Consider the following 22,822-nt stretch of genomic DNA (forward strand, 5'->3'; position numbering starts at 1 on the left):
CATTTTTTTTTGGCTAATCTAATGTGGGAGGTTTTTTAAATATTTGAAGAGATATTTTAGATAAAAGTAATATTTGGCTCTTCCATTGGGAATGCTCTAACATATAATCTTATACTTATGTTTGGAAATGACTCGACATGTGATATTTAGAGCTGACCATTTTGAAGCGACTCGACGAGTTAAGATTGAGAGTCTGCCCTATTTAATTAAATGTGTCGAGTTATGATTGACATAGGTTACTTTAAACTTCATATATAAACACGAATTAACACCCTCTAACTATATTAACATTATTTTAGTAATTTAAGGAAGATATTGACCCAAAGGATAGTTTAGGGGAACGTGGACAATGAGGTAGCACTTTTCTCTTTTTTTCTTTGATTAATAGCAACGCTGTGGGTCAATACGTTGTCGTTAGGAGGAGGTACCAATTCCCAAACCTAGCTCCAACGGTACCTTTCCAGTGCGAGCGAGCAAGCCCCGAGTCTTTTCCCAGTTGTGATTTTTGAAATCGAGCTTCTGGTTCTTGCTGAGTTCCGAAATTTATTTCTCAGTCTCTCTTATTTCCACCGAATCCCTCATATTTCTCACCCAAAATCAAAGAATAACACACAGAAAACCAGAGTAAAGCAAATAATCAAAGTTGTGTATCAGCACGCTGACGATGATGACTACTGCTAAGCGCCTCGCATTTCTCCCACAACTCGGGTACGTTCACTCAGTCCCATTTCTCTCTAGGCCATTTTGCTCCGGAAACCCGTCTCTAAACGACGACGTTGAGACGGTTTTTCGCATAATCAGTAGCTCTACTTCTTCGAAAAACTTGAAGCAATCGTTGAAATCTAGTGGGGTTTTCCTCTCAAATGATTTGATTGATAAGGTTCTGAAAAGGGTCAGGTTCAGCCATGGAAACCCTTCACAGGCCTTGGAGTTTTTCAATTACACTGGTTATAGAAGAGGGTTTTATCACACTGCTTTTTCGTTGGATACGATGCTTTATATACTTGGTAGGAGTCGGGCGTTTTATAAAATTTGGGAGCTTTTGATTGAAATGAAGCAAAAAGATCGGTCCCTGATATCGCAGCGAACAGTTATGGTCGTTTTAGGTAGAATTGCTAAGGTTTGTTCGGTTAGGCAGACTGTAGAGTCATTTAGAAAGTTTAAGAAGCTCGTGCCGGAGTTTGATACGGGTTGTTTTAATGCGTTGTTAAGGACTTTGTGTCAAGAGAAGACCATGGCAGATGCGAGGAATGTTTATCATAGTTTGAAGAATCAGTTTAAGCCGAATTTGCAGACTTTTAATATATTGTTGTCGGGGTGGAAGTCCTCGGAGGAGGCCAAGGAGTTCTTTGAGGAGATGAGGGAAATGGGTGTGAAGCCAGATATTGTTTCATATAATTGTTTGGTTGATGCTTATTGTAAGGGAAGAGAAGTGGACATGGCATATAAGGTGGTTGAGAACATGCGGGATGAGGATATATCGCCGGATGTGATCACGTATACTAGTCTTATTGGAGGCCTGGGGTTGATTGGTCAGCCAGATAAGGCTAGAGATGTTTTGAAGGAAATGAAGGAATATGGGTGTTACCCAGATGCTGCTGCATATAATGCTGCTATAAGGAATTATTGTATTGCAAAGAGGCTTGGTGAAGCTTATAAATTGATGGATGAGATGCTGAACAAGGGTTTAAATCCAAATGCAACTACGTACAATTTATTTTTCAGGGTTTTCTTCTGGTCGAATGATTTGTCAAGTTCCTGGAATTTGTACCGGAGGATGATGGATACTGGATGCTTGCCAAATACACAGTCTTGTATGTTCCTAATTAGGTTGTTTAAGAGGCAGGAAAAGATGGAGATGGCTCTACAGTTATGGGCTGACATGGTGGAGAAGGGTTTTGGGTCTTATACCTTGGTATCTGATGTGTTGTTTGATTTTCTGTGTGATATGGGAAAGTTGGTGGAAGCAGAGAAGTGTTTTTTGCAGATGGTAGAGAAGGGGCATAAGCCAAGCCAGGTTTCTTTTAGAAGGATCAAGGTGCTCATGGAACTTGCGAACAAGCATAATGCCCTAGAGAACTTGTCAGAGAAAATGGCCATTTTTGGGCGTTTGGTCCATGTTCCTAAATGTGTAGATAGCCCAACTGATCCATTAGATTTGGACTCATTTCCGGTAAATCACACTTTTGTGACCAATCATGGCCATAGGAGGTGCTAAGAGATGCAACAGAAGTTGTCCGACGACTGAGCCACTTGAACCACTTTGACTTATAACTTAAGCAAAACTGAATTTATAAAGATTCATCAATTGATTGGTTTACCACCTATTGGCATGTGCTTTCTTCTGTTGAAAGTGAAAGCTTCTCCCTCAGATTAACAGCATCCCAAGGCTGTTGCAGACAGCCATAACAATTTCTTGTCTTGAAGAAGTAAACCTTGTGTAGCATCACTCAGGGATGGGAAGTTCTTTCTATTGTTGGCAGTGGCACACTTCCTCTTAGCTTCTCAGCTTGGAAATGGGGACCCTCACCTAACATAGCTCTTGATTTTTCATATATGTAGGGTTTAATTTGGAGATCATGGTTGGGGAGTTTGCCTACAACACTCAATCTGTCAATGAAGTGCAGCTTTTTGACCTTCAGCGTCAACCTGATTCAATGGGATACTTGCTGCTCACAAATGATTATTTCCATGATCTGCTGGCCAGGATCTTGCAGTGCAGTCATCTGGCGAGATTTAGTGGGAATGTACTGTTGAATAAGGTTTTGCTTAGACTATATAATCTACAAGAGTATTAAGAAAGCTCTACAATACATATGTTCTTTCATCTTATCTAAGATAGTGTTGGATTATATATATTTTGATAAGTAATAAACTGTTTTATTAAAAGCGTAAAGGCGCCCCAATGTACACTGGAAGTATACAACATGATCACCTAACTAGAAGTAGCAAAGCGAAAAAGAAAATCATCATAAATAATCGACACTGGAAAGACATGCGCCACGGTCCAGATATACAAAGTACAAAAACACGAGGCTAAGATATCTTCCAAGGTCCCCTCTAAGTTCTCAAAATACCTATTCTTCCTTTCTCTTCATAAACACCAAAAAAGCAAGTGGGCACCATCTTCCAAACCGTAGCACTCCCCCTCCTCCCCGAAGACCACCAACAGGCGAGTAAATCTGAAACCCGTCTCGGCATCACCTAAGACAACCCAAACTGACCAAAAAAAGTACACCACAGAGCATAAGCAACCTCGCAATGAAGGAGAAGATGATCCACCGTCTCCTCACTCCTTTTGCACATACAACATATGTTCGTTACAATCACATGTCGCTTCTTGAGGTTATCTAGGATCAAAATTTTGCCCAAAGCCGCCGACCACACAAAGAAACTCCCCCTGGAGGAGCTTGTGTTCGCCACACACTCTTCCAAGGGAAGCCCCTCCCTTCAGCATAAGCTAAGGAGGTATAAAAGAGTTTGACCTTGAAACAGCCTGTTTTGGAAGATTTTCACCACAACCTATCTTCACACCCTTGACTCACTCGAGCAGAATGTAACACCTGAAAAAAAGAGGCCAAAACATCTACCTCCTAATTATGAGCCTCTCTAGCAAAACTAACATTCCACTGATTAGAGCCACCCAGCACCTCCAAATAATCCGCAACTGAGGCGTCCTTGGCATAGGCAATGCTGAATAAGCTTGAGAAAGCTATCTTGAGAGCCGTATTACCACACCACAAATCATGCCAGAAACGAACCCTAGTCCCGACCCCCACCTCAAACCGAGTAAACCCTTTGAAAGTGTCCCACCATTTCCAAATGTTCTTCCATAACCCCACCCCAAAAGATCCACCCAGCTCCAGCTCCATTGAGCACCACCCTCCCCAAACACTTCCAAACTTCGCATCCACCACAGCCCTCCACCAACTATCTCTCTCAACTCCATAGCGCCACAACCATTTTCCTAACAAGACGTGATTGAACACCATTAAGTTTCAGATACCCAAACCTCCCTCCTTAATCGGAGTGCATACCTTCGACTACTTCACCAGATGGTACTTGAACTCTTCGTCTAGACCTCCCCATAGAAAATCCCGCTACAGCTTCTCAATCCGCTTAGCAACACTAACCGAAATGAGGAAAAGAGACAAAAAGTAAGTAGGCAAATTGGCGATAGTGCTCTTGATCAGCGTCACTCTTCCACCCTTCGACAAATACAACATTTTCCACCCAGCCAACCGACGTTCTATCTTCTCGATAACTCCGTCCCAAATATGCTTAGCCTTACTAGAGAGGCCCCCAGCTGCAACCCAAGATACTTTACTGGCAAAGAAGCAACCCCACACCCTAAAATACCGGCTAACCTGTCCACTTGCTCCACATTCCTCACTGGAATTAACACCGACTTGGCCAAGTTAACCTTCAACCTGGAAGCAGCTTCAAAGAGCAAGAATAAACTCCGCAAATAACGTAGCTGGATGGGTAAACCATTGCAAAAAATTAAGGTATCATCTGCAAACAAAAGATGAGAAAGTGTAATATTACCGACTTGGAACCCTTCTATAAGCCCCCCATTAACTGCCGCGCGAAATCATCCTACTTAAAGCTTCCATTACAAAAACAAACAACAGAGGAGACAAGGGGTTCCCTTGTCTCAAACCCCTGGAACTGCTAAAGAAGCCATTAGGAGAACCATTGATCAGAATCGAGAACCGCACCGAAGAAATGTAATGTTCTATCCAAGAGCACCAAATCCCGCCAAAACCACACCTCTTTAGCATGTATAACAAGAAGTCCCAATTCATATGGTCATAAGCTTTTTCTATATCCATTTTGCAAATAACCCCTAGCTCCTCAGATCTCAACCAACTATCAAGGCATTCATTAGAAATCAAGATAGGATCTAGAATCTGCCTACCCTTGATAAAAGCACTTTGGGACTGGGAAATAATCTTGTCCAGAACTACCTTAAATCTATTAGCTAAAACATTGGCTATGATTTTGTAGATACTTCCCACAAGGCTAATTGGCCGAAAGTCTTTGAGATTGATAGCGCCGGAAACCTTCGGAATAAGCGAGATGAAAGAAACATTGATGCTCTTCTCAAACAACCCTCCTGCATGAAATGCACTAAACACCTTCATAACATCTTCCCTCACAACCTCCCAGCAAGATTGTAAGAAAGCCATAAAATACCCATTGGGGCCCGACGCCTTGTTGCCATTCATTTTAAACACTACCTTTCTAACCTCGTCCTCTTCGAATTCTCTCTCTAACCAACTAGCCTCCACCTCCGAAATGGAATCAAAGGAGATACTGTCAACCACAAGCCTCCACCGGCTTTGCTCAGAGAAAAGTTTCTGATAGAACTCAATGTGCTCACTAATCTCGGAGGGATAGAACGAGGTGTTATCCCCAATCATAAGAGTATCCAAAGCGTTATGTCTTCTATTAAAGTTGGCTATAGAATGAAAGAATTTGGTACACTTGTCGCCGTCCTTCAACCACATCACCCTGGATTTCTACTTCCAACTCACCTCCTCCATAAGAGTGCAATTCTCTAACTCTCGAACCACTTCCGCCTTTCTCATAACCTCGCCCGCATCCAATGCCCTAGTTTCTTCGTTCACATCCAACAACCGAAGCTCTTCAAGAAGCATCCTCTTATTCCTATCAATGTTGCCGAACACCTCCTCATTCCATATCTTCAAATTCAACTTCAAAGCCTTGAGCTTACAAGCAAGAACAAAGCTCCGCGTACCTTGGAACACATAGGAGTCCCACCATTGTTTCACTAGGGCCACAAAACCTTCCGCTTTAAGCCACATATTTTTTAATTTAAACGGCCTCTTCCCCCTTGACACCTCCCCTAGCTCAAAAATGATTGAGAAATGATCCGAGCACAGGCGGGAGAGCCTCTTCTGCCTAACCCCAGGAAACCCGGCCTCCACCTCCGAGGAAATCAGGAACCGATCAATCCTTGACCACAGAGGGGGATCATTAGAAATTGACCATGTAAACGAACCCTCAATCAAGGGAAGATCCATCAACCCTTGTTCAGAAATAAAGTCTGAAAATTCCATCATGGTCGAATCCAAATGGGCTTCACCTGATCTTTCGCTAGGGAACCGAGTGACATTAAAATCACCCACAATATACCACAGCATGTCCCATCAGCTTATAACACCAGCTAATTCCTCCGAAATGAGCCTTCTATCTTTACTGAGGTTCGGACCATAAACCCCAGCAAAAGCCCAAATAGAACGATCCCCAATATTCCTAAAAGACACCACCAGGGTGTAAGTCCCTAGACAAACATCGACCTTCTCCACCACCCTGTTATCCCACATTATCAAAATACCACCCGAAGCCCCACTAGAATCCAAACAACACCAATCCACATGACTCCTCCCCCGTAAGCTACGAACTATATTGTGAGACATACTCTAAACCTTGGTTTCTTGAAAACAAACAATGTCTGCCTTGCAATCTCTGAGCAAATTACTCACCCTCAAATGTTTTTCCTTATTGTTCAGCCCTTTCACATTCCAAGAAAGAATGATTAACTTCATGAGGCCACAATATGCCCCCTTCCCTTTCAATTGCCACGGCTAGAGCTTGCACTCCTAGTGTCATAATTCACCGAGCACTCCAAATTCCTAACCTCCCTTTTGCCTTAGTGCCGTTGCTTGAATTAATAATCATCGCATTATTCATTCGTTCCTCTTCCAAAAAAGTCAAAAGCGCTAATAGTTGCAGCTTGTGACCCGTATACGAAATCCCCACAATAGGATAAATCTCATTAGCACATTGAATGACCCAATCCAAATAGCCCGTCTCACCCCTAGTCGTAGGACCATAAGTATTCAGAGGAGAAGGCCCATTAATATCAAAAGGAACCAGAATTACGTCTCGTGTCTCTACCCCCTGCCACCCTCTCCAATAGATTGGCCAGTTTCACACATTTCCCCCAATTCTGAGCACCTAGTTACCATACTCGGATGAGCCCCATTGAGCGGGGGATAGTGCCCAGTATACCCAGTAAAGCCTCCTAGATTCTGAGATAAACCCAGCCCTTCAAGTCTGAACCCCTCTCTAATTCCCCTCACCGTGCGACCAAGGCACCAAATCCCTAGCCTCGATCCTTGGAGAAGACAGTGCCGAAGTCTCCAGCGACCAGTAGCTTCCTCCCCACTAACCATCGACTCCGTCTCCAGCGCAACCAAAGGATCACCGGCCTTCAATCGCAACCCCTCACCACTAGAATTCCTTCATGGCGCTGGGTCGGTGATAGGAGTTACCGGTGAAGGCTGCTCCTTCACTATCTTTGTCGAGTCTGCCGATTCTGTGACCACCAGAAGCTTCGCCGGACCACTATGAGGAGCTCCGGTTGCTCCTCTCGAGATCTCACCATCAGGAATAACTCCCGAAGCCTCCAAGCGAATTGCCGGAACTTCGGCAGGGATAACCGCAACTGCTGGTGAACTCATCTCCAAGCATGTGCCTCCTCCAGATGACGAGGCCCCATGGTCTCCGATCGAACCCAGTTTCTGATCCATCCACGAGCCGCTTGTAATCGATGGGTGAGAAACATACGTTCTTTCTCCGCTTAACCCAACATAACCCCGGCCTCCTGGCCCATACCGGAGCCCACACCAGTTTTACAGTTATACACAATAACCTTCCTCTTAGCCTTAAATCCCCTCGTGGGCCGTATGTCATTTCTGTCAGCCCACCTTCCCCTTAAGTGCACTTCCCTCACTCCCGGATTGATCTAATCCTAAGCCTCTCCCGGGCCTTGGACCGTGCCTAGCAGCCCATTTCTTCCCCTTCAGCTTGCCATTATGTCTGACATAATGGGCTAGAACACCACCCTTTTCAACCTGTTGTAGCCCACTTTCCTCCACCCTTATAAGAGCCATTTCCAACGTGTGAAGTCTCGCGTCTATTTCCTCTTTCAACTACTTCAACGTCTCTCTGCATTCTAGAGCTTAAGGCTTACACCAGCATGGGTGTGATTCTGACACTCACCAACCTCCCGTCCCGTCAGCGCTTGTACAGTGTCATCACTCGACATAAGTGCTCTCTCCCGCGCTTGTAATCTACTCACCGGAGCCCTAGCCTCTTGGACTTCTTTTCCCCTGCTTTTCTTCCCCTCCGGCAGTCGACTATCTTCATCCTCTTGACCCCTTGGTGTCCTCGCCGGAATCTGGGTCTCCTTCCTTGGCATCGACCCTGTTACCCCTATGCCTAAAACTTGCTTCTCCATTGCTGATGAGGACTCTTTCAACCATCTAGGCACTCGCGCCACATACCCTGTATATGGACCAAAACATTCCTCCGCCGGGGATGCTGACAGACCCACAACCTCGGCATAACTCCTCATTTCCTTCCCCTCATGCATATTCTTTTCTTCCTTAGCACCTCGAAGGGACGATGTTTCTAAACTCACTTCCGAAATAAAACGTTTCCAACCTTGCCCGAATCGTCCTTCTGGAATGAGGACTGAACCGCACCTCTGCCTCCCATCAAACTCCTCTAACGTCAAAAAGTACCCATGCCTATTGGATCAACGTTGCGCAATGAACCGTGGGTAACCCGTTCTGAACTGATCCTAGAATACCTCTGAATTGTCCACTGCCACCAGAACCTCCAGATTGTGCTCTAACCACTCCAACTCATCATTCTTGATGAAAATAGACCTTTGCTTCCCTTTGCTCCTCTCGAAAATCCTCACCCCCGAAGCCCCTGCGTCACCACCAGTTCAAAATCCTTCGCCTCTACTGACCATCTTCTCCTTCCCGCCATGCTGCCACCACCCTCAATTAAGAAGATACCTCACGCGGCACCCACGCTCTAACACACAAGCCGGGTAGAGAGGAGAGAGAAGAGAGAAAATCGTGAAGATGGGGGAATCAAGTCGGATTTGGCCAAATTGCTTATATTTATATTTATTTATTTATGAGATAATATATGTATAAAAGGACTAAATTGTATATATAAATGATTTAGACAAACTGAGTTTCAATGGTCGAGATTTTGGATTCCAAAATATTCTACTGGAAGAGGACTCCAAATCAGTGGTCCAAGCTATTATAGGGGGATCACCATGGTGCAACTTTGGCCAAATTATTGAAGATATCCGTGCTATTTTGCCGGGGTTTAGGAGCTAGAGGGTGGAGCATATAAGAAGAGAAGCAAATGAAGTAGCTTATGGATTGGCAAGGGCAGCGGGGAATATTGGGGTTTCTAGAATTTGGATGGAAAAAGTCCTTGATATTGTTCATGATGTCGTACTTTTATAGCAATTTGCTCTTGTTGTTTAGAGCTTCATGCTCTTGATATTTAGAGCTTTAGCTCTAGATGTTTTTGTATTACTTCAGATTATTTGAATAAAATAAGTATTTATTAAAAAAAAAAAAAAGAACTTAAATGTCCATTATAATATTTTATAATAAAGTTTCAGCCGAAGTAGTGTTTGCTGAACTTTTAATACTAGAGTTTTAGTTAGAGAGAGAATTATCTTTACAAATTTGATAAATAATTTTGAAAAAAAATAATATTCCATAAGCCGCATACATATGATTTGATTATTGGATTGGTTTAGAACTAGACTGAATCAAATTTGTAATTTGTTGATAGTACTATGCTAAAAGATTATAACAAAACTTTGGTTTTTCATAGCAAAATATCAATCAGCAAATATCCATACGACTTTTACAACTTAATAGTCCCATGCATATGAAGTAGAAGCAATTATTTTTTTAAAAAAAAAAAAGAAAAAAGGAAAGTTGGAGCAATTTGCTTAATTAAGTTAAATGTAAAATCCATTTCAAAATGCACCATAAACATTTATTTATTATCCTTAATGAATTTGATTTTTGATACAGTAATGCTACACATACGTAGCGTTGCCACATGCTCTCTCCTAGTTGGCTACACCCCCGACCACCACGCAAGTGGCAGTTGGAACCACTAGATTTGATGGTCGTGACCACTAGTGTAACACTCCGGTCTTATATTGAAAAGATGAGAAAAAGCCTACATAGAGTATGTGGTTTATGAAGATAGTTATGTGTACTAAGTCTTACATTGCCTAGTTACTAGGTAAAACTGAGCTTTATAATGAATTCTAAAAAAGTTTCAAATTGATTAGTCCTTTTATGATGATAGCACAGATGTGATTAGCGTTTTTTCTTACAACTAGTTAGCTCATCAAAAATAATCAAACCACACCTGGAGGTTTGGTGGGATGAGCAACACCCCTTTACCCCAAGGGAGTGGTCGGTTGGGAGTGGTAGGTCTTTCAAAAGATGAGAACAAAGAACAATGAAAAAATGATAAAATGATAAGAAAATACTAAATACATTTCTCAAAGCTTCTTTAAAAGAATATATTGACCTCGAAAGCGAAAGCTAGGCAGATCTTAATATGACAACAATATCCGATTTTTCCCCTTGGCCCAAAATAGATATCAAATATATATATAGACTTTTCATTATTTGATATTTTCAAGAAAAAAAGCTTCATGATTTATTATTATTTAAAAAAAAAAAAAAAAAAAATTCTTGCAAACGGTCGCCATCCTTAATTATCTGTCACAAGAATATAAGAATATATTATTGTGACAATAATTAGAAATTGAACGTAAAATCTTCATGATATTAATTTCCCTGACATTATTCCCTTTATTAACACGCATCCAGGCGAGTGTAAAGAGATTATGATTTTCCTTGATATTCTTGCATACATTTATTTATGGAAGTTTTTAGATTTCTTATTAATTTAACGGCCAGAGTTCCTGTATTCAAGACATTTTCCCTATAAAAAATCTTTCTTCCTCTCCATGACAAGCGTTTTCTTCTCTTACCAGTTTCTTCTCATTTTCTGATTTGTTTCAAGCTATTTCAATGGAGGACCATCATGCCTCACCATCTCCGGTACTTATATTCTCTCTTTCTTTCTTTCTTTCTTTTTTAGTATATATATATTCATCTCTTTTTTTGTTCTTAATTCTTTTTTCTTTGGACCATGTTCCTCTCCTTGCAGATTTGTACCTTGAAAGTGGATATAACGTGTTGTGATAAGTGTCCGATTAAATTGAAGAAAAAGTTATTGAAAACCAATGGTATGTTGTTACAATTGAAACCGGACCTGAGCCGAATTTTTATTTTCTTTTTTCTTTAATTTACCTGTGAACAATCTCGAGATTGATTTAAATTTTGTATACATATTTTGGTTCTAGGAGTAACCTGCGTGGACGTTGATTCAAAACATGGGACAGTGAGGGTCGTAGGAGACATAGATCCTATGATACTGTTGCAAATGTTTGAGAAAATGGGCAAACCGGCGGAGCTTTGGTCGTTTCACAAGGTCCCATCACAATGCAGAACTAGTAGTGGCTTTAACAACAACAGAAAAGAAGCTCGGTCTCCATGTGATGATGATGTTTCTGGTCATGATTATAATCATGATAATGAGTATGAATCCAAAAGGGGCTGTCCCGGTCCCACTCCGATGGAGGGTGGCGGAGGGTTTGGCTGGAGAGGTGGTTTCGCTCCTTCTAACAGTTCGAGGTTCTCTGGGGTATTCCCTAATCCGTTGTATTGTCCTGGTCCTACTCCTTCGGGTTATTATCGACAACCACCACCACATCTACCACCAAGGTCGACATACGGAGGGTATGGGTATGGATACTTTCCATCGAGGTCGGCACAGAAGTATAACCCTATGACCCATTATACTAGTTATTGGGACAATTATCGCCTCTCACCATAAGAAATTTGGATTTCTTATATTTGCCTACTCGAACTGCATGTGTAAGTGGGTGGCAGATGGGCCTTGCAGCCCGCTCTTTGTTGGGTAACCAATTACGGGGGATCTTTATTCTATATAGCCATGAATTGCTCACCTTAGTAGGGTTTATCAACAAAAAGAGGCTAAATTAAATTAAAGATGTTCTCTCCCTTGGTTGCTAGGATTTGGATAATGAAACATTACTCACAAATGATAGGGTTTTTTTTTTAATCATTTTGTAATTTATCCATGATGATCAATTTGGTTTTGAGTTTTTCTTTTTATTGATTGCTGTTGATTAATTTGCTTATAATTTTTGTGGGGACGCAATGAAACTTTTCCATGTGTTTGTGTTTACATTGCTAATTTGTGATTAAAGATTGTGATCCATCCTTTATTGCTAGGTTTTAAATAATGATATCACCCCTACTATTCTCTATCTCATTTGTTTTTGTTGACAATAAGTGAACAAGCAATTAATATGGTGTGTTATTTAGAAAATGATAGTTTAATTAACGGACAGATTGTGCTTAGCATGAACAAAAGGCATTATGGTGTACGTTATATTTTACAGATTTATGCACTAATAAGCATATTTTCTAAAAATTATTAATTAAATAAACTGGACTAAAAAATATTTCTTAGAGAAAAACTTTATAATTTCCCCGTTCACAAACGAAAAATAAACAACTAAATTATATTGTTTAGATATGCAGATTCGAAAGGAAATTTGTTTGAGAAAAGAAGTGGCACTAACATTTGCTCTCAATCAATCAGGTAACCAACCACAGCAGAATTATATTGCTCTACAGTTTCGAACAAAAGATGAATGTTTGTTGTTAAATTCACCGAACAATAGTAAAAACAATTCTATTGGGGTAATACCATGAGAAAGAATTTTTTTAAGAATTATTCTGAAACTACAGGTAACAACGAGAAAGTCTGCAAGGGAAACCATAAACATGGTAGAATAGGTTATGCTAAACAGGGAAGCAAGATCCAGAACATCAGAAAAATGCTTCTGCAGTTGCTGCAACCTGAAACTCAAGAATCAAGCCATCTATGTCTGCAATTACATAGATAAAAGAAACAGAAATTAAGCAAAAAGAAAGAAAGAAAGAAAAAAAATCAAGGTGTTTGCAACAGCTGAATCTGATAAGGACGTTAACATCCATATACTAGAGCATGACTAACCTTGTTGGCAATATTGTTTGAGAGCCAGTCAAGTCCCTCATAGAGCCCTTCACCAGAAGTGGCACATGTGCTCTGGATATACCTGCAATATATGGTGTACATGGTGAGTCACTGCAGGGAGGAGGGAGGAGGGAAAGAGGGAGAGAGAAGCTAAAACATTTCTTACCAGTGGCGTTGACGGAGGGAGTGAAGGCCAAGCTTATCAGTTATCTCAGCAGCATTCATGGCGTTTGGAAGATCTTGCTTGTTTGCAAACACCAGCAGCACGGCATCCCTCAACTCATCCTGACATAGCAACAAATAATAATACTATCAGGGAGGACTAATAAAGCAAACATTTGAAGTCCATCTAAATGGTGCAACTTCTCTTAAAACGTTACTTTTAAATCATGCTCATAAGCAGTGATGGTAAAAAAAATTCCAAAGCTTTCTCATACCTCATTTAACATTCTGTGCAGCTCATCCCTAGCTTCAGCTACACGGTCTCGGTCGTTGCTATCAACCACAAATATGAGTCCTTGGGTATTTTGGAAGTAATGTCTCCACAAAGGACGGATCTGGAAGGACAAAACAAAAAACCACCCACAAGATTAATTGAGAATAACAAACTTATACAGGAATTTAATCGATTATGATGGAATCAAATACATCTCAACATTCAGATCATGTGACATAGAGAGGTCTGACTTCAATTATAGTATATCTGCAATTTTATGATTAACAATATTAAATAAGAAAACAATACAAGGAAAGCTAGGAGAGGAAACACCCTGCCTATTATTGATCAAAAGATACATTGGGGTGCAAGCCAAATTATGTATCAGTTTCCACTTAAAAAACCCAGAGAGAGAGAGAGAGAGGAACAATCCTACATTGCATCTTTTCTTATAGTTCAGCTCTTAGCATAATGTGTCACAAATAATCAGCACCAGCCAGATAGAAGTAATCAGACCAGCACTAAATCATCCATAAGCACTCCTTTTCAAGCTAATCAAACAATCGTCTCAAAAATCAGTACTCAAAAAGTCACTTATGATCTTTACTAAGAAAAATTCTTTAAAAAGCAAAGAGAATGGGAAATAATATGTCTTTATAAAACTAAATCTACATACCTTGTCCTGGCCACCAACATCCCAGACAGTGAAGCTGATATTCTTATATTCCACAGTCTCCACATTAAATCCTGATAAATAATACATCAGTTCTGCTTGTAAGACCAATGCAACACAAGAACTACTTTTAAATCCATCAAATTACATAACTTAATAAAATGCCTGCACAATAACAGTAGCAATCATGAAATTCAATGGCGTCATAATCAACTCAATGCTAAAAGCATTATCCTTCACCAAAGATTTTTTTTTTTTTTTTTTTAATACAAGTAAAAACTTGCCTTCTCCAGAATAATATTAATTTGCCAATGAACACTTCAATTAAACAGGGAAAAAAAACCATCCCATCTCCGTTGCCAGATGTACTTTACCAAAAAGTTATTACTACAATTGCAAACCAGTTTCCACCTCGAATGGCCAGAAATGAAGTTACACATGTTTGAAATCACAACCACCATTAAAGTTTAACAAGAGAAAGCTCAAGTCCTTTCTGTATATGGAATCTTACAACCGAAATCAAAATGCCACCACAAGCAATTGAAAAAAAAAATTGAATTTAACTTCACTGATCAATGAATTCACCTAATTGATATATTGATGTTCGAACTTACCAATGGTAGGAATTGTGGTGACTATTTCTCCCAACTTGAGCTTGTAGAGAATGGTGGTCTTACCAGCGGCATCAAGACCCACCATGAGTATACGCATCTCTTTCTTAGCAAAGAGACGACTGAAAAGCTTGGTGAAAGACAGCCCCATTTTTTTTCTCAAGCTATTCTATATCCAGGCAACAAGAACCCCAAAAGCACATTGTTTAGAAAATCCAATACTTCTCAGTTCTTAACCAAATAATACAAAACTTAGAATAACCACAACATTTGTGTGATCACGACAGTAAACATTTGGATCAAAAGCTAAAGAGATCCCCAGCATATCATATGACATACAATTCTCAAGAGTAGTTGTTATTATAACACATTTAGATCAAAATCATAACTTTAGAATATAGCACGAGTGATTAAGTGCAAACAGTTGAGCGCGAAGAGTGAAGATTGGTACATGGCAGGTGAAAAGAAGCTGCTGCAACGTGCCGTGAAACTAGACAAATGGGCAATTTTTTTTTTTTTGTCTGGCTTTGGCTTGAGTTTGAAAATGTGGGTGTGGGAGATTTGAGCCTATTCAAGGAGGGCGGGAGCCGCCTCCGTCCCCCTCTATCTCCGCCATTGGATCCAACGGCGGAGAAACTGAATCTCATACAAATGACAGCTTGAAGATCAAAATGGTACATAAAATTAACAGAAAAAAGATGTATCAAAAATGTATAATTCCAATCATGTAGCGAGAGATCCAAAGGGATTTACAGAAATTCAATTCACCAATAAATGATAGAAAAAATAGATCGAGGATTTTTTTTATTTATTTTTTTTCACAAAATTGATCAGAAAACAAAGCTATCATAAGACAATCACAACAATACGAAGATCTGAAAGCTAAATTTGAAGATAGAAACGAATTTCAACGACTTGCCTGGAGACGGTAACAGAGATCTACCCCTTTTGCTGTAAAGGAAAGGAAGGTGTACTTCGTAACAATGCTGGCAATGGAAACGAGGGACGTGTCTATTTATAGAAAACAGCAAGACCGAGAATCAAGTTCGTTTCCACGCTGTTTTTTTTTTTTTTTTTTTTTTTTTTAATTAATTAATTTTTTGCATTTGAATTTTAAGTTGGGATTGAATTTGCGATTTTAAAACGTGAGAGTTCAAAATAATAATTTAAAAATGTTAGCTTTGAAAACTATATTTTTAAAAATGCAATTAAACGTATGGTAACGCCGTGCGTATGAGATCAGACATCTTTGTGTTTATGACGTATGTTTGTTGACATATTTGGATAAATATAAATGTGTTGACATAAAGATAATTTTTGTTTTTTAACAAAAAAATATATATATTTTAATGGAATCCGCATTTGAAAATGTGTTTTCTATATATAATACACGTAAACCTTTACTTACAATTTTCCATTAGAAAGCAAACATTGAAAATGACTGATTGTAATCATTCCAATTTTCTTCCAAAGTTTCTAGTCAGATTAGGAAGAAACCATTGCTTGCTTTAACTGGTTTATCAAAACTCAGATTAAATATCTCTCAGGCTTTCTCCTTTTTTTCGTAGATTTTCAATGAAATTGTTTTCACGGTTGGACTCTCTCAGGCTAGCTCTCCATTTGGACTCTTTCCTTACGTCTTACAATGGCAAGATTTTCCAAATGAAGCTTGATAACAAAGCAAGCAATGGCTTAACGATTAAAGAGAGAGAGAGAGAGAGAGAAGAAAAGCAACAAGACTAGTCTTTCCTTTCATATTTTATTCCTCACAAGAGAAAGCTTAGAAACCATAAGTAGCATTATCTTCTTGGCTCTAAAGGAGCAGGGAGTAATGGGTTGGGTTTGTTTAGAGCAGGTTGCAGGAGGAGGGCTTAGCTCTAAATCTGCACTGCTCATTTCATCTCTAAGGATCATGCAGTAGCTGACATGTCAGCTCGCCCACCGGTCATCCTCTCTGCCTTCTCGCCGCGCTCGCCTGGAAATCGTGTATCTAAGATTAGTATACAAAACAGGAAAACATAATGTATCACAAAAATTTTGGACATCGATCCATAGTACAATGAGTTACCAGTACGAATTCTTATCACGTCCGAGACGGGCACCACTGCACAACAAATGGAAAATCTTTACTAGTTTGATTACAAAAGCTGAAGCCATTTAATGACCAATAGAACCCAGAAAACACCTTCCACACCCCACCACCCCACCAAAACAAAAAAAAAATCAAAATGGCCAACATTATGATTAATATCTACATGAGCAACAAATAACTTGATTATAAACGAAACCCAAGTACAGGTATCTGGGTTTTACCTACCACTCTGGACTTCAAACACAAGTCAATTTTGATGAAGTAATTGGATTCAAAAGGTTTCACTTGATGAGATAATTCTGATGCAGCTATATGATCAGATGAGTAGGTATGTTAAAGTTCTACTACATTCCCCCATTAGCCAATAGTCTGGCTTTCATATGCATAAAATTAACCCACAAAAAAAAAAAAAAACAGCCCCCCACTTCTCACTTTCACTTTTTGCTTCAAAGCATTTAGATCTTTCCTAAAAGCATACGTATCAACTTCATAATTGAAGGAAACATGTTTCCCTGAGCATTTAGATCTTTCCTCAGTAGCACTTTTTTTTCGATATTCACTCCTATTTTATTTTTAGCTAGTACCGTGCTCATGTGAAACGTGGCACGTTTTCAGATTTCTGTAAAGTATGTTCGTTCTGACAAAGAAATGCAGAAATCCTCAGCAAGACAAGAAATATAGCAATGACAAAATAAAATAATTTTTTTTGTCTGTCAATGTGTGTGTTTTCTTTCTCCAATGGATTAGTAGCTTCTGGCTTCAGATTAAGAGAAGCACTACCATGAAAGGTGTCACTAAGAAAATGCAGTTGTCATTCATCTGGAGAATTACAGTTCACCAAAACAGAACCAATTCCCTCAAGCTGCAAACGTGATCTAGCATAATTTTGTACATCTGGTTATCCCTAAAACCAAATAGAGGCAATGTATAATATTTATGAAAACATAGTAGACACAACAAATATAGAAAAAAGCAAATCCCTAAAATAACTTTATATTAATAACCTACCAAGAAAGAAAAGAAAATAAAAACCAACTAAGGTTTAATTTTCCATCAACCTGCGTGTATATTTAGACTCATATATTAGCCTTAAAGCTTTAAAAGAAAAGAAAAAAAGGAAATAAAGGAGTCGAAATCTACTCATCAGAACTAACAAAGAAACATGAAATCTTACAGAAAATTTTGCCATCGCCAATCTCTCCAGTCCTTGCCTCCTTGATTATCTTGTCTATTACTGCTTCAACCTAAGAGAGGATGGCATCCAGATACTAATTAGCAACATTATAGCGACAAAATATACCATGACTTTTTTTCCTTACTAAGCAGCAATGTCGCAAATAGTTAACTTATTTTATTTGCAAGAGAAATAATGGTTTAGTTTCTAGTTTTTATACAACAGACATACCACTTAGACTCTTCATACCTGATCTTTGCCAACCACAATTTCCATTTTAACTTTAGCAACAAAATTGTCTTCAGAAAATTCAGAGCCTGCAGAGCAATAAACAAGAAATGATAAAAACAAAATACCACCTCAACGACTATATAAGAAAGATCAGATAAAAAGGTAAGCATAGCCAACCAAAAGAATTCTTTGTTTGGCACCAAAAGAGATAAAAAAATAATAATAATAATAATAATAAAAATTCAACAAAAAGAATATTAAACATGAAGGAAAACTCTATATCAAAATATAACTAATTGGTTAATGAACCACATAACTGTTTTAAATCTGATAGATTGTAAGTATGCATTGCAAATAAAGGAAGTGTGCAAAATTGAGAAAAGGAATTTTCTTCGTAAGATATCAATCAAAATCAACTAATCTAATTAGTACATAATATTTAGGAATAGTAAATCAAGTTTTCAACATTTCTAAACAACACACTTACCACCCTGCCTTTCTGCTGAGCCACCTTGAGCACCAAAGCCCCGAACATCAGATACCGTAACACCACGAATTCCCATCTTCAGCAGGGCCTTTATTTTTCAGAAAAGAAACAAATATTACTTCCACATTATCTAATTAAGTAGCTTAGGTTTGGCGAAGTTCAGTAAATAGAGAAAAATTGTAAAGGAGAATATTGGCCAAAGCTATGATAGTACAATGATAAAGGCATCTCTCCTTTCATAACTTTAGCATTAATGTCCATATGATAGTTTGAGGAATTTCAGAAATGAATGAAAAAGTATACAGCGAAATGGTGGCCAGAGGCATCATTTTATAGCAAGCACTAGGGTTAAGGTAAGGTAAGGTATCATTGATGAATATAAGATGTATACAGCCAGAGGGTGGAAAGTCATTAATACCATCCTTTACTTACCATTGAAATAACAATCACGTGCGGATGTTATAATTGACTACAAAATAATTATTGTCTATTAGTAACCACTGCCTCCAACCATTCATATATTGTTGTTACGTGTTACAATAACCGAGGGCAAAAATTTTGGGTGCGTCATGTGAGGTCACAGCTATGAAACTTTTATGCAACTTCTAGAATAGACAACTGATTCCGTTACAAAACAGGGATTAGATTGAGTTTGTCGTGACATATACCGACATTCTAGTTTGTTCCGCCTATATAGAATGTTTGGGAAAATCCAAATTTTGTCACAGTAAAGTAGGATTCAGTTCCCAAAAATGGTTAAGAAGATCCAAGGGAAGTAATCTGCGCCCTATATTTTTAATGATTTTGTCGTTGTGTCATTCTTGGCAGGCCAGATGGTGTTAATCTTTAATTAATCAGGATCCTGCCTTGACTCTAAGGCAGTGGCACTGGACTTGGCCTACAGCTTCAAAATCTGGACAAGGGTAACAATAGTTCTGATATAACAGCCTATAATTGGTTCTTTTCACATGTTGTAAAAAGACAAGCTGGTAAATGACCACAAAATTTAGAGGGTCAATAAAACAAGGGTTTTGCCTGAGATGGAAGATGTCTTGATTAAGAAAATTTCCATTAATTCTCTTCCTACTTTGGCACCCTTTATCTTGTGATCTCCAACTGACAACTTCAAATCAATGCCATCAGTTCCTTCTCTACTCATCTCATGGTGTCACCCCATTCAGAGCAGAGTGTCCGGTGGATCCTCCCCTTACTATTTGTAAGTTTTGCAGCTTGGTAACTACTTTAACAAAAATTCATTAACACAAAGTACCACTGACCTTCACTACATAAGATTTTGGAGCTTTTAGAAGATATAATGCACAGAAATGCATATATGAAAACATTCATGAATCTCTAGTCTCTACTGAATTTGATCATGGCAGTAATAAATTCCATACATGCAAAGGCTATTGAGTATTTTAGAAACTGATTACAACCTAAGAATGTTAAAGTAATGATTAAGTGATTAAATTTATCTCTTTCTATCAGCTTAAGCTTTTGGGATAACAGATAATTTAACATGGTATTAGAGCCAAAGGGTCGTAGGATCGAACCTTGACTCCGTCAAATTACCCCCCATTTAATTAAATATTCCACATGTTGAGCCTTACCTATTAAAAGGGAGTTTGAGCCCACACGTGAGGAAGAGTGTTAAAGTAACGATTAAGTGATTAAATTTACCTCTTTCTATCCGCTTAAGTTGTTGAGTTGTTGAGTTGTTGAGATAAATGGTAATTTAACAAAGAAGAGAGTACTTGTAATTACTACTCAAAGGTTAAGCATATCACAGCGATCAATCACACATAATCATGGTCAAGTTTCATTAACTCTTACCGAAGAAACCTTCGGGATTCGCCAGGGCCTATTTCGTCCCAAATTCAGCAGCAAAACAAAGATAATGAAAACATAGTTAGGCATGGCAAACTCAATGAGGTCATTTCAACAAAAAAAAAAAAAAGAAGGAAAAGCCCATGACTATATTGATTTAGAAAACATTGCTAAAACATGCATGCAGGCTTACTAAGCCACACACACTCAAAAAGCAGACAATCAATCACATGCACGAAACAAAAAAACACAGAAATCGAAGCAGGTTGAGAAACACACGCACCTCAGAACAGCTTCCACTTTGTAAAACTTGGCGTCCGGGAGATAATCTAAAAGCAAAGCAAGAGTAAAAATATCAATACTTTGAGACACCCAAGTAATAATTAAACTAAAATTTTAATCTTTATCAAACACCCATGAATATATTTCCCCAAAAATGAAGGCCGAGTGTGTCAGACACACCAGGAGAGCTCTGGGCTCTGATGACGGGCACAATTGAGGCATTCTTGGTGTGCTTCAGAGTCACATTGAGCTGAAGAGGGAGGTGGGAGCGTCCAAAGTTGGGGCGAATGATCGAGGAGGCAAAGTCAATGAGAGGGAGGTTTTTGAAGTGGGCATTGAGGGGACCAAGAGCGCCAGGTTTCGCCATTGTAGCCATGATTGTTGGTGTAGAAGCAGCCAGCAGGAGCAAAAGGTGGGTCAGGTACTGCTCATGCGGCCTCGCAGTTGACGCTGCGGGTTTTTATTGGGAAAATTTTGCAGTCCTTAGGATCGGCTTGGAATTCACGCATGGAGGACGCTTGGAGTCTCTGGGGGATCATGACTGATTCACTGCTGATGCACTCCCTCTAATGCTTAATTTGGCCCATCACATCGGTAAAAAGCCCATTTACAGCTTCCGGAGACATGAAATTGAGAATTCACCACAAATTCTAAAAGTTTTTATTGTCTCTCTCATGTTTCTTAAAAAATAAGGTAATTTAAAATTATTATTTGATTAAAATACAATTATAATCAATCACAAGTTTAATAATAATTTGAAGAGTCATATCATTCTTAAAAAGACATAAAAAAGACTTGTAGCATTTTAAAATTGTTATTTGATTAAAATACTATCATAATCAATCACAAGCTCGATAATGATTTGAAGAGCCACACCATTGTTAAAAAGACATAAAAGAGACTTGTAGCATTATTCTTCGCTCACACTCATTTTATAGCGGTAGGATATTTTAAATAAATTTTCATATTAATGACTTAAAAATAAATTATTTAAAATATGTCACATCAATCTGCATAAAATAAGTGTAATAAATGAGTTTTAAAAGTAACATTATTTATTGAGAAAATAACAAAACTATCTCTACAAGACTACAACTACTAGTAGTGTTATTCTTTATACTCATATCACTTTGACTCATATAAAATGAGTTTTAGTTAATTTTATGTTAACTACCTAAAAATAATTACTTGAAACACATCACCTTAACTAATATAAAATGAGTGAATGATAGCATTTGATAGCATTACACTCTATTGTGTAATCTAACAATTGGAGAAAAAAAAAAAGAGGCTAAATATAATGATAAACACAATTAAACTTTATTATATCTAAAACCTACATGATTTTTTTAAACAAACAAAAATTAAAAAAAGTTTTGTTTGTTTGACATATATGATTTGATGTCCCATCAATCTTTATAATAAAATGCTTTACAATGTTGGCTAAACATTGTAGCGAAAGGTCAAGGATTATGCCCCATCACCATTGGATCAACTATCAAGCATGTTCAAAGTTTAAAGAAAAATATTTAGGGTATTATAATTTCTTACAAATTGATGTAATGGTTCACGTATTACTTGTCACGTCAATAACTAACATGATAAGTACCATGTCAATTTATAAAGATTTATAATAAAATATATATATATATAGTACTACTAATATCACTCGAATCTAAAAGATTAGGCTGTTCAATTTCTCATACATAGGATATTAGGCAAAGATTTACCTTTGGAGTGTTAAAATATCAAAGTAGGTTAAATTAAGAGTTTCTCTCTTCTTCTTTTTTTTTTTTTTAAGAGGAAAACATTCTAGTCACAGTTATTCAAAGATAATACGAGCATAAAACTCTTACAATACAGAGTAAAAAGCTTTGAAGCAACCATATATAGTCGAAGCTACAAGGTTACAAATGTTGAAGATGACGTCAAAAATACAACCATCCCAATCTTAAATAATATCCGCTAACTCATGACTAATCTTCATATATAACAACAGATCTGCTCCAAACAGAC

General features: G+C 38.4%; 4 protein-coding genes across 5 annotated transcripts; 2 read left to right on the forward strand and 2 right to left on the reverse strand.

Annotated features, from left to right (window-relative positions):
* The first annotated feature begins 419 nt into the window (after nucleotides 1-419).
* LOC132171200 (putative pentatricopeptide repeat-containing protein At1g02420) lies at nucleotides 420-2,852 on the forward strand. Its single transcript, XM_059582456.1, has one exon. The coding sequence runs from the start codon at nucleotides 665-667 to the stop codon at nucleotides 2,216-2,218; it is 1,554 nt and encodes a 517-aa protein (XP_059438439.1). The 5' UTR covers nucleotides 420-664; the 3' UTR covers nucleotides 2,219-2,852.
* An 8,061-nt stretch (nucleotides 2,853-10,913) lies between these two features.
* LOC132169176 (heavy metal-associated isoprenylated plant protein 42-like) lies at nucleotides 10,914-11,781 on the forward strand. The gene is made up of 3 exons (XM_059580253.1): nucleotides 10,914-10,943; nucleotides 11,053-11,131; nucleotides 11,249-11,781. Exons 1-3 carry the CDS (start codon nucleotides 10,914-10,916, stop codon nucleotides 11,779-11,781), a joined length of 642 nt encoding a protein of 213 aa, XP_059436236.1.
* A 796-nt stretch (nucleotides 11,782-12,577) lies between these two features.
* Nucleotides 12,578-15,721, reverse strand: LOC132170225 (ADP-ribosylation factor-like). Of its 2 annotated transcripts, none has more exons than XM_059581124.1 (7): nucleotides 15,633-15,721; nucleotides 14,717-14,882; nucleotides 14,106-14,176; nucleotides 13,431-13,550; nucleotides 13,160-13,278; nucleotides 12,994-13,075; nucleotides 12,578-12,865 (listed from the first exon to the last, which is right to left on the reverse strand). In XM_059581124.1, the coding sequence occupies exons 2-7, from the start codon at nucleotides 14,862-14,864 to the stop codon at nucleotides 12,860-12,862; spliced, it is 546 nt and encodes a 181-aa protein (XP_059437107.1). In that variant the 5' UTR covers nucleotides 14,865-14,882; nucleotides 15,633-15,721; the 3' UTR covers nucleotides 12,578-12,859. The 2 variants fall into 2 exon arrangements, with proteins under 2 accessions (XP_059437107.1, XP_059437108.1); XM_059581125.1 differs by having other exon boundaries at nucleotides 14,717-14,877; nucleotides 15,633-15,679.
* A 716-nt stretch (nucleotides 15,722-16,437) lies between these two features.
* Nucleotides 16,438-21,356, reverse strand: LOC132173101 (nitrogen regulatory protein P-II homolog). Its single transcript, XM_059584680.1, has 8 exons — nucleotides 20,987-21,356; nucleotides 20,808-20,853; nucleotides 20,531-20,558; nucleotides 18,698-18,785; nucleotides 18,229-18,296; nucleotides 17,980-18,049; nucleotides 16,782-16,817; nucleotides 16,438-16,688 (listed from the first exon to the last, which is right to left on the reverse strand). The coding sequence occupies exons 1-8, from the start codon at nucleotides 21,180-21,182 to the stop codon at nucleotides 16,624-16,626; spliced, it is 597 nt and encodes a 198-aa protein (XP_059440663.1). The 5' UTR covers nucleotides 21,183-21,356; the 3' UTR covers nucleotides 16,438-16,623.
* Nucleotides 21,357-22,822: the final 1,466 nt, after the last annotated feature.

This window comes from Corylus avellana, chromosome ca2 (assembly GCF_901000735.1).
Source record: "Corylus avellana chromosome ca2, CavTom2PMs-1.0".
Taxonomy (NCBI): domain Eukaryota; kingdom Viridiplantae; phylum Streptophyta; class Magnoliopsida; order Fagales; family Betulaceae; genus Corylus; species Corylus avellana.